The sequence below is a fragment of the Halichoeres trimaculatus genome, unplaced genomic scaffold, assembly GCF_033239565.1.
Source record: "Halichoeres trimaculatus isolate MK-OKI-2021-1 unplaced genomic scaffold, fHalTri1.1 fHalTri1_scaffold_18, whole genome shotgun sequence".
Taxonomy (NCBI): domain Eukaryota; kingdom Metazoa; phylum Chordata; class Actinopteri; order Labriformes; family Labridae; genus Halichoeres; species Halichoeres trimaculatus.
This window is the reverse complement of record NW_027437196.1, coordinates 14,274,825-14,289,111: the sequence shown is the minus strand read 5'-3', so window position 1 is coordinate 14,289,111 and position 14,287 is coordinate 14,274,825. Positions and strand designations below refer to the sequence as shown.

The following is a 14,287-nucleotide window of genomic DNA, read 5'->3' as shown; positions in this document are numbered from 1 at the left end:
AAATTCGATCTGGCACGAGGCGTTTACTCTCCTGTATCTGTAGAGACTGCTGAATGAAGCCAGAACAAAACCTCACGTCAAGCACTGTTTCCAAACACTCTGTCACCTACTCATCCATCTCACGTCTGCACATGGTGGCATGACAGGTTGTGACACACACATACACACACACTCAAACATACGAAGTACAAACAAAAGTGCTCCTCTAGGATTCTCTACTTGTCAGAGTAAATATCCAGACTCACTGACTTCACAACATTTGGCCTCACAATGTAAACAGGAAACATAGCTTCCTCAACAGCTCCTGCTAATGTGCTCTTTAGTGCAGCACAAACACTCACTGCTGCTCTGCTAATCTACATTTCCACACTGCACATTCTCAGGGAGCACAGTCTCCCCTGATGAAGGATGTCCCTTTGTTTTAACATAACTTTGTCATGTTTATTTAAATAGTTTGTGTTCTTTTAATAAAGGAGGAGCTCATTAAGAGATTTCCTGCAACTGCCAGAGAGGATGTTGAAACATGGTGCATCTGAGGATATACAACCAGCTGAGCAGTGAACTTAAGAGTCACTAGCAACAACACAGTAAGCTGTCTGGCATTGGCAGTTAAGATTTGGCAAGTTTTTCATGGATGCGACCAACGTATTCAGCTCTGCTGCTCATCCCACAAATGCATGTTCCTTATAAAAGTGGCACCATTTATAAGAGAAACAGACTTTCCAATATCATAAGATATATTGCAAAAAAGTATTGTAACAACAAATAAATAATCTACATAACAGGATTGTCTGACTTTTTGAGCTGTTCAGTGACTAGGGGTTCATCCAGTCTATTTTGTGTACTTTTGTGGATATATAACACATTACACACAAAAACTTTGCACTTGAGTCTGATGTGTTTATCGTCCTGGTCTTGTTTATTGCGTAATGCTCAGTTAAAAATAAAAATCTACTGTCAAAAGAACTGATAAATCAGAAAAGTGTAACCAGACATAAAGTTTAGTCAGTGGTTGTCCATGTTTCCTCAGCTGAAGTCACTCACAGCACCCTTTAAATCAGAAGTCTCACACTCCAGACACCTGAGAGCATTTCTTTTCAGACAGTTGAGCCACATTTGCTCTGAGGGAGGAGGCAGGTGAAACCGTCAGTAAGTCTTGAAGATGGACATCACTAAATCTGGACCTGTTCTTTGATTTACCTCCTTTCTTGCTTTCTAGATTACAACTTTTTGGGATTGACAGATCTTCTTTTAGCTACACAGCTCATTGTGTCCGCTCATTTCCCTGGGTGCGTGGGTTTATACTACTTTAGAATGACAACTTTCTCTTAGCATATAAGAAAGGTGTAGTACCACTTAAACTTTACAGAAATAATCGTTCTCTTACTTCTCCTGAAACATTCTGTGCCTGACCTGATCAACCTTTCTCAAGTTGTTTTTCTGTTTGCTTTCATGTGGTGATTATGCTGAGTTCAGGGTCAACTTGGTCCCAACAGCAGACTGGGCCAGGAGCAAGCCAGGTGGACAGGATTTCACTATGAATAGGTATCAAGTGGAAGGCCGTATAAAATGGTTATGCGGCAGTGGCGATTGCTCTAAGACTGCAAGGGAAGCTCAGCTTCCCCTAAAATGTCCCCCAAAAAAGTGGTGATATGTACTGCTGTGTGTACATTTCATTGATAAAATATACGCCAGAATTCCTTCATCTTTTGTGCAGAATCAGCTACCTATCACAGGTAACTGGCTCCACCTCCTTCTCATTCATCCCCCCAGCGTCTCAGTGCTTTAACACAGTTGGACGCTGAGCGTCTTCTGACTTCAGCGGAGAAGCGTAGAGTGGGTTGTTCAATTGTGGAAACTGGACGGTCATTGGATAAACGCTGGGCTTTGTCCCTCCCTCGGACGCTAAGCGTCTCTGGGGGTCTATGAGGCAGTGGGCTGGCCTGGATGCTCAGCTTCTGCATGATGATTGGATGATCTGTCTGAGGCCGAATCCCTTTTTGATTGACAGTGAAATGAGCCAGTCAGCGATCTTGAAGTATAAATTCTCCACAGGAGCATCTTCTCAGTTTTACAGTTAGTTGTTCTGTACTGATCCGTGGGTTTTAGCGCTCCCCAGCGAGTTTACCTTTCTTAAAATCGGTAAGCATGGTTGGTAAACACCTGTTTGGTATGACAGGGTCACAGATCATTTTTTTGAAAAGGAATTGAGGGTAGAATTTACGTTTAAATAAATGAACAAAGTTATGATATAGGCCGGAAAAAAATGAGCTTCCCCTCCTTGACTGACCAGCAGCCGCCACTGTTATGCAGGCTGTATTCAGCCCACAGGTGATGAGTTTGGACCCCTGCTTTAAATGAACAGGACAGGATGAATGCAAAAACAACAGAAACCTGTTGCAAAAAAAATAATGGCAGAGAAAAGTTTTTAAGTAAGTGTGCAACCAGAACTGACACAAAATGAGATTTAATTTCTTTTTAAACATTTAGGGCTGTTTGAGAACAAACTGGACTCAGTGTACAAAAGCCTTGAGGGTGCACGGTCTCACTGTTCCAATCACAGACTGGCTCCTTTTTCAGATCATCCAAAATGTTTTTTTTTTTTGTGTTAAAACGTTTTTTAAAAGTTAACTCAAAAGAGCTATTTAAATATTGTTTTTACAGGTGATTCACTTGACTCAAATTAAGGAATCACTCAGATCTCATCTTCCTTTGCATGTGTCTGTTTGTCAGTGCTCCAGCTATGCATGCTGTGCTTCTGTGTCTCACTGACTTAATCGTGTTACAACTCAGACTGTGTTCTTAATGTCTCTGTTGTTCACAGCAGTGTTTGCTGTGGAGTGAGTGGAGTGATATTGTGTCTCCAACCAGCAGTTTGTAAAGGTAGAGGACCACTTTTTGTTAGTGCAGGCCTAACGCTGCAGCCACTGGTGTTTTGGAAAGGAGCCTTTAATGACACTCACCACTCTTAGTGCACTGAAATACTATCATTCTTCTTGGCTTCAATGCGCTCACAAACATCTAATACTGAAGTCTGTGGCCCTGCTTTTACACACTCACACACTGACAGCTGTTGATCAGCTTACACCAACTCTCACGTCAGTTCATTCTGATGCATCTGAGATGAACACCTTGCAACCTGAAATCCATCATTCATCTCCTTTTGATATTTCATGTTTCTACAATCAATGCTACACTGCATCTGAAGCAGAAATCTGAGCATATTCGATCTTTTATCAAAAGAGAAAAGAAAACTCCATGATAAAGAGTCTGTCAGGATTCTTTTGCACACATTCATTCCTGCTACAATCTCTAATTCATTTCTGACTTCTTGATCTTTTCAGGCGAGATGATAAAAATATTTTTGGTAATCGTAAAATGTTATGTAAATGTTTTGAACTTGGTGATTACAACAGATTGATTTATCAGGAAAAAAGATCATGGAAGAAGGTGGAAGCACTAATTAGCGGTGTGGTGAGAAGAAGTCCTTGAACACGCATCGTTAAACCATGACTCAGCTTACTTTGCCGGCTTCTACACACGCACATCGACACATGTAATCAAACAGCTTGCCTGCCTTACACCTACAGAGCATCGGTTTCAAAGGGAGTCAGGACTTTGATTATGAGCTTTCACCAAAGTCCTGATTCAGAAAAATAATGGTATGCAACTGCTCATTATTTCCATTTCTTGCATGTTTACAGCTTGTGTGTTTGAGGCAAAAATGGGACCTTACCGAGGAGCTCCATGGCATCATCCTCATCCTCCATCTCCTCCTCTGCGATGGAGGGGGCTGGGCTGTGGACTGAGTCGAAGGAGTCCTGGGATAACATGGCTGCCAGGAGCTTCTTGTGGTGCTGCTGCTGCTCTCTGAGCCCTTTGCTTTTCGTTTCCATCTTCAGGCTGAGGAGGAAGAAGAGAAGAGGTGTGAGAACAAAGTTAAAAAACAAAACTACGCTCTTCCATTTTTCAAAATCTGAAACATTTTACTCTTTGCTTTTTCAAACTCATTTCTAAACTGTGATAAAACTCTTAACAGTGTAATGAATATAAAACTATCTTCCCCCTCAGCATTATGTATTCAAATAACAGCACATATCCTCTAACCATAGCCTCCTTTTAGAATGATTGCGCTCCTATACTAATTACATCCTCTCACTCTAATCTGTCAAACCTGAAGCCTACCAGCAAACACACACCGCTGTCTTTTCCTCACAGGGCTGCAGATGTGTGACTACATATAAAGTTTCTGTTGACAGCTATTTCTCGCCTGCTAGGGACTAAATAGCATACAATAATATCAAGTGGTATGCAGGTGCAGAACACCTTGCTATAAATGGTTAGCAGGGCAGGGGAAACGGGGGTTAATTGCTCTGAGGTAAGCAACGGAGGAGTCATAGCACGACCTGAGGAGCATCACAGGGGGTCGGGTGAGAGAGGGACAAAATAAGAAAAAGAGTAGGGTTTTGAAAGCATTTGTTGTACTTTAAGCAAACAGTAAGCCAATAATACAAGTATTAAATAACGAAAAAAATACTTAAAGTGAGATATTTCTGTCGGAGTGAGATAAATCTGTTAATCATTGCTATGAGGCAACCAGAGAAGAAAACATTTCATTTTTGAAACTTAGGGGCCGTTTACACGACAATGGTTTTAGGGTGAAACGCAGAAGTTTTGTTGCGTTTCAGCTTCGCATTTACACGGAAACGGCATTTCAGCCGACCTATAACGTAAAACGCAAACTTTTGAAACGTGGGATTTTTTTTAAATGCTCCCGACACCGTTGCTGTTTTAAACAGTAAGCCGTTGTTTTCAGTGGAAACGCTGACGTCACACTTCAGCTCGCGCGCGCAAACAACAGAACGACAGTGTCGTTGTTACGATCGTTGCGATCTACCGTGTTGTGCTTGTGCTGCTCAATCTGCAGTGTCAGCTAACTGTCTTTCAACAAAATGTGCATCTTTTGCTCCACTTTTTAATTTAGTATTCCCCAGATACACCAGATGACCGGCTCAACTCTACTTTGATGGAGATCTCTCAAAAGCAGCTTCTCCACAAGACAGTTACAGCACCACCTACAGGCCTGGCATGCTTACTACAGCGTTTTCAGTCCATCAGCGTTTCCGTGTTAACTCAGATTTTTTCACTGCATTTTAGCATTTCCAGATGAAACGCTGTCGTGTAAACAGGGCCTAATATTGGTCTCCATGCTTCATTAATTATTTGTTCTTTAAGGCTAATGCATTAGCATTGTATAAGGAAGCAGTTAGATCCATTAGCAGCAGCATGCAGCTATAAAAGCTCACTTTTTTTCTGCTAAAACTTTCCCTACATATGAGGACACTCTCACATTCAATCAAAGTGATCTTGCAGGTAATTACAATAAGAGAAATTACACCAATCTGTTTTTTCTACCAGAATTCCCAGTTACCTTTGTTTTGGAGCAAGTGGAACAGGGAGAAATCCTGTACAGTTTAAAACAAAGACAGGTGATGTTTCTGCAGCACCTCTTCATTGGTGAAATTGATTGCCACATCCTGCAGGCTGAGGGCGAGGATCAGAGAGGAGGACGAGGAGCCATTTGATGCTAATCTCAGTTTAATGACTTCTATTTACAGATAATGAGGAAGGGTTATAAGATGACTGATATTTCTTCATACCCTCTTTATGCCATTTCTGTGATAATTAAATCTGCATAAGGCATGGTGGTTCATATGATTGTGCCTGTGTTGACTTTCACAGCTGTTCTTTTTGTCTTTGCCAAACTACCGGTGGTTGTGACTGTTAACTTTTTAAACTGTGAGTCAAACGTTGAGTGAGCAGGACAACTTTTAGAGTCAGGAGGAGGAGAAAAGTTCATGGCCCTGACAGCTCAGGGGAAAGGGAAACCGATTCCAGTGGACAATCTGACAAAATAAAGGATTTCCTTGAAAACATTTCTGGTGAATCTGATTCACCTGCTGCCCCTTGCACTTTGAAGCAAGTCACACAGAAGGCTATCACCACCTGTCAGCTCCTTTTATGGTCCTCAGTGACAGGTGGGGTGCTTAGTTAAGAGCCAGGAGCAAGAAGTTCCAAAAAGAAATCAAGTCCAACAACCGAAAGATAGAGAGGGAATCGAACTGATTTCAACACACAGTGTGCGGACTCTAATCTTAAAATGACTTCAGAGTGTAACACACTTACTGCTGACAAGTACAAACAGGCTATACACTCACCAGTCACTTTATCAGATACACCGTACTCATACCTTCACCTTTTTTGAACGTCTTTCCGACAAGGTGCTGGAAACACTCAGAGATTTGGTTCGTATTGATATAAAAGCTTCACACAATTGCTGCAGATGTGTGATTTGGTCTGAGCTGCTGCACTGCAGCTCTCTTTTTTATTTGCTCTTTTTTGGACCATTCTTTGTAAGCCCTAGGAATGTGTGAAAACCAAGTAGATCAGCAGTTTCTGAAACACTCAGACCAGCCTGTCTGGCTTCAGAGTCAGTGCCACTTAATAGTAACAGTAAAGTCACTTAAATCCATATTTTTTATTCTGATGCTTAGTTTGGACTTCAGTGGGTCTCCTTGCCCATGCGTACATGCCTGGATGCATCAAGGTGCTTGATTGGATGAATTTATGTTTGCAGTATAGACATGATGAGTAGGTGTTCCTAATGAGATAACCACTGAGTGTATTTTGAGTTTTTAAGATATAAAAAGACATTCAAACAAGATATAATGTATGGCTACTGTTGTAGTAACACTGTAGTGTTAAAAAATGAAATAAAACAAATTTACACCTCTTCTGTAGAGTTACCAGTGCAACTGTTTCTTATGTCAAAGAGACAAAACGGGAACCCAAGCCTCACCAGCAAGAAGAAGTCCTGTACACAGCAACACCCTGAGGGCAGATAAAGATGCTAGCTGCACTGTTGAAAAGAAACACTGTACTGTGAGGAGGATCTGTTTTAATTACACTGCAGCGCCACCTTTTGGCCTGGAGTCTCACGCACACTGTCGTGAAGATGTCACTTTTAACTGGCTGTGTGTTTTAGCAATAAATAGAGATAGACTTGGTCTTGAATTTTAAACAACTTTTTTTGTTCAAGACAACTTTTTTACTGGATACAACACAAAGACTTAAGGTACTGACCAACAGTCACAAAGCTGTTGTTTAAAACATGACAACAAACAAACTTTTTTTTAGTTTGTACGCAGTTTAGGAGCTGACTATATTTAGCACTACTTACACTCTGGTGCCCAAAGACATGTCCGTAAAGTGTAATGTCAGTGAGTGTCAGTAGAGAAAAAAACAGATCTCTCTTCTCAGTACTAAACTTTGTCAGCAGGTGTGGTGTTGTCATAGACTACAATGCGCCATAAATCGATCCGATCCTGCGATGGGGAAGCTGAGAAGTAGCATTTGGAAATAACCTATATTGTCACTGATAATCTCATTTTACAGTTTGGATTACGAACAGGCAGACCTCTTTCACTGAGAAAGTCCTCACAGGGACTTAAACCAAAGCTTGAATGATGAATCTCTTTCACTTCTAACAACAGCCATCACAATAAGAGGAGTGTGTAGAGCTGTATTTTGCAAACCAAAACGTGAAGCCCTTGTAGGGTTTTGTACCAACATGGGCTTCTGAAAAGAAAGAGTGGGGGTGACTTTATCAGAGCAGTGGCTGACTAGATCTTAAAGCTGGGTCCCTTTCAACTGTGGAGCAGGACAGCTTGTAAAAAAAAAAAACACCCAGCTAGACCAAAAAATACCTCACACTGCCCCATTTAAAACAACAGAGCTGTCCCTTTAACAGATTCATAATCTAAGTATGATAATGAAAGCCTGTTTTTGTGTAGTGGATTGCAAATGTCCCTTTCACCTCACACACACTGCCTCTTGTTCGTCCGCCTTTTGTCCCAAACTCCCTGAACTCTCCACCATCCCTCAGAGACAGAGTTCCTCATCTAACCCAAAACAAGACAACAAAGAACTTTCATTTTTCTGATCTTATTATTTTTGGCTTTGAGGCTCAGAGGACGTGAAAGTGATCTCAATCCACAAACAGGATCTGAAGTGGGAGCAAATTCCCACTTAATGTAATTCAGAGTTAATATAAATGAACTCTCTGATGAGCCAAACACTCCTTCAGTTGATGAGAGAAGAGGTTGTAATTATTTTGGGATGCTGCACCAAAACTGAGCACACAGCAGTTATTTTACACCTTTTATAGGTAAACACCAAACCCTTAATTTACAGACACACACACATGCACAGCGGAGCTCATCAGTAAGCCCACACACAAACACACACACACATAGACACCCCTATCTCCTAGCTCAGGCTTCTAACTAAGTGATTTCTCCCCATAATCCACCCATACAGTCACTTAATGAGATTAACACTGCGGGTATGTCAGCTCAAGCTCGCAGATGATTTATGGTTTTATATCCGATCCTCCTCTAATTAGTCACATCAGCTGCTGCAGTGCAAGTGACTCCTTCACACAGAGTCACACACGCTGTAACAGAAGCAGCGGGTCAAAGAGGGTCCAGGTTGTTTGGACTTTGGATAGTTCAGCAGACAAATGAGATGGTGAGGAATGATATGACAGCTCATGAAGCAGCAAATTGTCAGATTTTTTTAAAGTACCAAGCAGAAAATTCCTCTGGCCTTGAGCGCCCAGAAATGAGGTTAGCTTTAATTCAGAACTGGGTTGAAGCAGTATCATGGCAGGCAAGTTTGATCGCGCCTTTGAAATGGAATTAACAAACCCATTCAGACGGGCATTCCTCAGGCAGCGGGGGCCACAGTCGGAAGTCTACCTCCTACTTTTAGAGGAGCCAACAATAGCCTGGTGAACTTTGGGTTATAAACATTTCTTTGAGTCATTTTGGGGATTTTTTTTGCTTTTATTAGATAAGACAGCTGAAGACAGACATAAAACGTGGGGAGGAGAGAGAAGAGAAAGACATGAGTCAAAGGTTGAGGTTGGGAGTCAGATTAACGACCTCTTTGAACGCCATGACCACTGTAACTACTAGGGCTGGGACGATGTGCTTTTCTTGCGATTCAATTCTGTTATCATTTTTGGGGTGCCGATTTGATTTACTTTGCAATTCCTTGATATCTGACTCTTTTGCAATTTTTAGTTTGCTTTTTTAAAACCAGACTTGGGGTGTGCCATATTGTATCGTCTACAATGTTGCCGGTATAATTTTTTAGACAATATATATTTGTCATTTTGTGATATTTACAGTGAAGAGGCGCAATGACGTAAGACGCTCCCTACTGTGCACAAAACAACAATGGCCGAGAGCGAAAGCGGCAAGGCAGCATCAACTTTGTCCTCACATGACGATTTAGGACGCGGTCACACTGGCAAAACGTGCCGTGCCTAAGTACACGTCAGCCTTAAAGCATGTTTCGAATGGCTGGTTTGACCGTAACCTTGCTGTGCTTGAGCACGATTCACTTCTCTACTTTGGCACGCTTCAGAGAGGTGGGCTTCGGCACGGTTTAATTCATGCACAAGCTCGCAGACAGCGCGTGTGATCCATGACATATGATCACTGCAAGCGCATCTCTCGACAATCAATTTAAACAAAGCAGGGGTGTTAGAGGGCTGTGTCGGGCCAAAACAACTTACCATAAGTCTAAAAGTCTCTCAAGTTGTAGCAGTGCTCTCTGTGTCTCATTGTGTTGACTCTGATGAGATCACACTTCATGTAAACGGATGCTTTTCGATGACGTAGGCGGACCACGCGCGTGTGTGATACCTGCTCAAGTCTGGTTCATATTTGAGTAGTGTGACCGCTGGCTGTACTCTGGGGAACAGCGCTGCGGGGGGGGCAATCGTGCTAAAGCACAGCGTGGTTTGGATGGCCAGTGTGACCATGCCCTTAGTGCCTAAAAGAGGAGCTACCTCAGTGACGTGAAGGCGGTTTAACTGACCAAAGATTTGACATGCAGCAAATGTGCAGGAGAACTATTACTGCGATGGGTGGCAACACCACAAACGTGTTCTACCACCTAAAGCTGAAACGCACGGCCAAATACAACCAGGCTATGAAGACACACAAGGAGGATGCAAAAGATACATTAGTATCGGTGCAATTTTTTTGCCTCAACAACGGACATGTGGTTGAACCGAACATCCAAACTCTATCTCACCCTTACCCCTAATTCACACTTAAAGCTTCTCTGAAGTGCTGCTCAGCCCAGCTCAGGGTAGCGCCCATAACATCTGGATACTCGAGATCACAGGAGAAACACATGTTCCTGCAGGAATCCACCGATGAAAAAAAACTCTCATGGTTATTAATTAGTATGTTAAGCTCATCTGGCCAGCCCTGAACTTCAGTCCATGTCTTCTCCTTTCTGTTGGTGTCCTTATCGAAAGAATGTGTTGTGTCGTATAGAATTATGAAGTTTTTCACCTGCAAGATGAACTTTTCCTCCTCCAAACTGCAGATTTCCTCTGGATCTGACCAACTTACTATGTTTACATTTCAAGAGTGTGTAGTAGTAGTAAATGTCTGGAAAAGTGGCTTTCATACTGTGTGTGAAACAAAAATGCTGTTATTCAGAAGCAGCAACCACTACTGGTAAGTTGTTTGTTACCATATCGTCATAAATATCGCAAACTGCAAATTTCCTTAAATATTGTAATATAGTTTTGAGGCTGTATCACCCACCCCACTGAAAAAAAACAGTTGTTTGAGAAAGATTCCTGATTTTGATATTGTCAAATAATAAATCGATATTTGATTTTTTTTTTCTCCTTCCCCTAGTAACTACTGATTTTTGTTTTAACCTGAAGTTGAGTAGTTCTCAAAGCACACACACCTTTTCATGATTGTATGTGAAATGTCAATCACCGACCTCCTTGCAGGGCTGTTTTCTCCACTCCAGCACACTTCAGTTTTGGACCGAGGGACTGGGGGATGCAGCATCTCAGCAGCCAGCGGGTCTGCATCCTCTTCTTCACGACCAACCCACTCTCCGACCACCCGGGGACGCAGCACTGAGTTGAAGCCTCCCAGATTCTAAAAGTGTGTTAGAGAAATGATTAGAGGCTGAACAAGAAGAGAAAAGAGTAGATTTAAAAGAAAACAGGACCAGATTTGAGTCAAACTGTCATGAAACTCTTGTAAAACTTTGCCACATCTCTTCTCTTTAAGGAACACAGAGATGTTTGAGCTCCGTCTGTCGACACACTTTGCTCCTCCCAAAGCCAGTCAGCACACATTTACGACCCCGCTCTATAAAAATCCATAGATACGTCTGCTTGTCTTTGTCTAAATCCCAGATAGTATCACCTACTATTGTCTCTGCATGATCAGAGCAGCTGTTTGGTATTCAATCCTGGCCCCATCCCACAGAACAAAAGAGACAATCTCTAGGATGAGAGCCAAGGTCGTTTGACATGTGCTGCTGCACTGAGCAGAAAGTGAAGTCTCTGTCAAAACATATGCTGCGTCTCTCAGCCAGACACATCATTCACAAATCGCTCTGCGCGTCTCCAGCCCGGGCAGCCACAGCACCATTGTGAGGGGAGAGAATCGGGGCCGTGTGAGGACAAAGACGAGAGCTCAGACAAAGTACAACTGCACAGTGAATCAGCGAGGGGCGGGGAGACAGAGGACATGCTTACTGAAGTCTCACTCTGGCGTATCACTCATGAGATCGCGGATCATTGTCAGAGAACGAGCTGTGCCGCTCTGACAACCAAGTGGAAGTCATGAAACATGTCTTTCAAGTGATGCAGCATGAGTGATACTGATGTGTAGAGTTTTAATAAAGGCTTTAGTGAAGCTAGCGTTTACCTGATCAAGCTCATCAGAGATGGCGATGCCTGCAGTGAGAAAAAAAATGATGGTTTGAAGCACAGAGAAGCATCTAATTCAGTTCAAAATCCCTCCTTAGGCTGCTTCTGAGCTTAGCGACAAGCTTGTAAGATTAGCTGCCTGATCCGGTTTCCTCGCAGGATTTACAGTGACATTTACAGAAAGGCCTACTCTGAAGTTCTGTATGTTAAGATGAATTAAACATCGCTCTGATATGGAAGGAGCGTGGTGAGCAGCGGGCACTCACTGCGGGACAGACTCTCCAAGGCTTTGCCCAGTTTCTTGCTCTCCTGCAGGATGTGGTTGAGCTCGTCAAAGTCCCGACTCTCCCTCCAGTCCCAGGGAGGGTACTCGGTGGACCGCGGCACTGGGCATCACAAACAAAACAAAATTATTTTTAGACGAGAAGAAGAAGTCTGATCAAACACTCTTATACTGGGAACACAACAAATCATCCACACTCTCACTGATCTGAACTGCAAAGAATCAAATATTTCATCTCTAAATGTCACATCTTGGTGCGTATTTAGTCCAAACTGCAGGATGGAGTGGGACGGAAAGCCTGGCAGAAAAGTCACCGTGTCTCCTCCAGAAGCACACTGGACAGAGGCCAGGGGACAGAGCCTGTCAGTCTCTTTGATCAACTTTGAAAATAACTCAAACAGGATCAGGAAGTGACCCACATACTGCACTGACATCCTGCCCACGTCGACCAGCGGCATCCCTCAGCTTCTGTATGATGCTTAATTTATAAAGTGCTCACACATTATTCATAGAATGAACTCTTTATAGTCTTTTGTGTATGTAACCCAGCTGAATTTGAAACAATGTGTGGGTTATGAAGACATGACAAACAAATGTAGCGCTTGTCTACCAGCTTTAACAAACATGACAAATAGATGGGGGTGTAGAGGACCTCTGAATATATTTCCCACATATGTGATGACAGGTGCAGAGGGCTAGCATCACCCTCCTGTGTGCACACGCAAATAAGTGATCTGGATGGTGAATATTTGACAGCACTGCTGCTACAATCTGCCATCCTCCACCCTTGTTTACCCTGACTAAGCCGCTTGGCATTGTAGCAGCCATAAACACAGAGCAAACGTTTCTGCCAAATGCAGACTCGTTAAATAAAAAGTCCTTCATTACTTCCGGCCTTTCTGTCCTCTTCTGCTTTCCTCTGTGTGTTTGTGCTGCCGCTGCTGCTGCAAAGGGCTGTGCTGTCATTAAACAGCTGGCATTATGGGTAAAAGAGCGGCTCCAATCTCAGCTGACTGTTATTATCAGTTAAAACGTGAGGCAGAAGATGTGAAACCATACACAGAAACTACTCTCACACAAGACAGGATCCTCTGCAGGTTGTTTTTTTTAAGACAACCTGTGTTGTTCTTGCTGTGTTTTACAATAATGATGAGATGGAGTTCTTTTGGTTTCAATTTTTCATGAGCTCGGCACATCAAAACACATGCATGTATTTTTAATGTGATTTGACTTGAAATGTAGCTTTGAAGGCTCTAAAGCAGCTGTAGGATTGCTGCTGAGCACAAGTTTGAGCGCCGGGTGTCGCTAACTTTATCCTGACTTCTAACTTTCATTCCTGTCTCCATCTCTCATGGTGCACTCATCCTCTGCTCCAGAGCTTGAGGAAATGCTCTGACGGTGGCCTGAAATAGCCCTGGTCTGGCAGTGATAAAGCACAATCCTAAATTATTGAACGAGTCTATTTCTCTGCCTGCTCCTCATCTGACCCATCCTCATTGTCTCGAGTGTCATACTTCATATCTGCAGTAATTTATCGCCGAGCTAAAAAAGAAAAACTTCCAGAAAAATCTCCTCATCTGCATCAGTGGAAGAACTTTGTGAACAGTGTGTCTCAAAAGTGTGTATTAGTGTGTGAGAAGTAGCACTCAGTAATGAAGTCATCTGCAGGGCTGTGAGAGTCTGGGGGAGGACCCTGGACTAAGCACTGTGACTAACTTTAATTAGATATAATTATATCAAATTAAAATGAAGATTAAAGTCAATGGAGCGTCTAATTGGGATGTAACTGATACAACACATATCAAAACTGTGAAGCTTCAACTTCAGAAATGGATGATGTGTTTGTGAAATCAGTGGCATCACAAAAGCTCAGAAATCTGCACCAAAACAGAAACTTACAGGACTTGGATTCAGGTGACGGAGGAGAGATGCTCGACATGGCCAGGTCGCTCTTGGATTTTTTGGGTTTCTTTGGATGTATTTGCCATGGCTTCTCATAGTTGCTGTACTCCCTGCGAGTGTTTTTGCTTTCTGGAAGGAAAGAGAGAGACAATTTCTGCTCACAATGCCCAGTTATGCAAATTTAAAAAGTGTGAATGCTGGCCAAGTTTACTCTGCAAGCACTGCAGCAGATGCGGACTAATGACTGTCTCCGAGCCAATATTGAAGCGAATGAACAA

General features: G+C 42.6%; 1 protein-coding gene across 2 annotated transcripts in view; it reads right to left on the bottom strand.

Moving 5' to 3' along the window:
• The window catches only part of cunh8orf34 (chromosome unknown C8orf34 homolog), an 81,965-nt gene that overhangs the window by 44,237 nt on the left and 23,441 nt on the right, over positions 1-14,287 (bottom strand). For both annotated transcript variants that reach the window (XM_074694091.1, XM_074694089.1), the window contains exons 3-7: positions 14,007-14,138; positions 12,091-12,210; positions 11,823-11,851; positions 10,879-11,042; positions 3,737-3,903 (exon numbers count right to left, since the gene is read on the bottom strand). In XM_074694091.1, the coding sequence (XP_074550192.1) occupies positions 3,737-3,903; positions 10,879-11,042; positions 11,823-11,851; positions 12,091-12,210; positions 14,007-14,138 (612 nt within the window). The remainder of the gene's footprint in view (positions 1-3,736; positions 3,904-10,878; positions 11,043-11,822; positions 11,852-12,090; positions 12,211-14,006; positions 14,139-14,287) is intronic.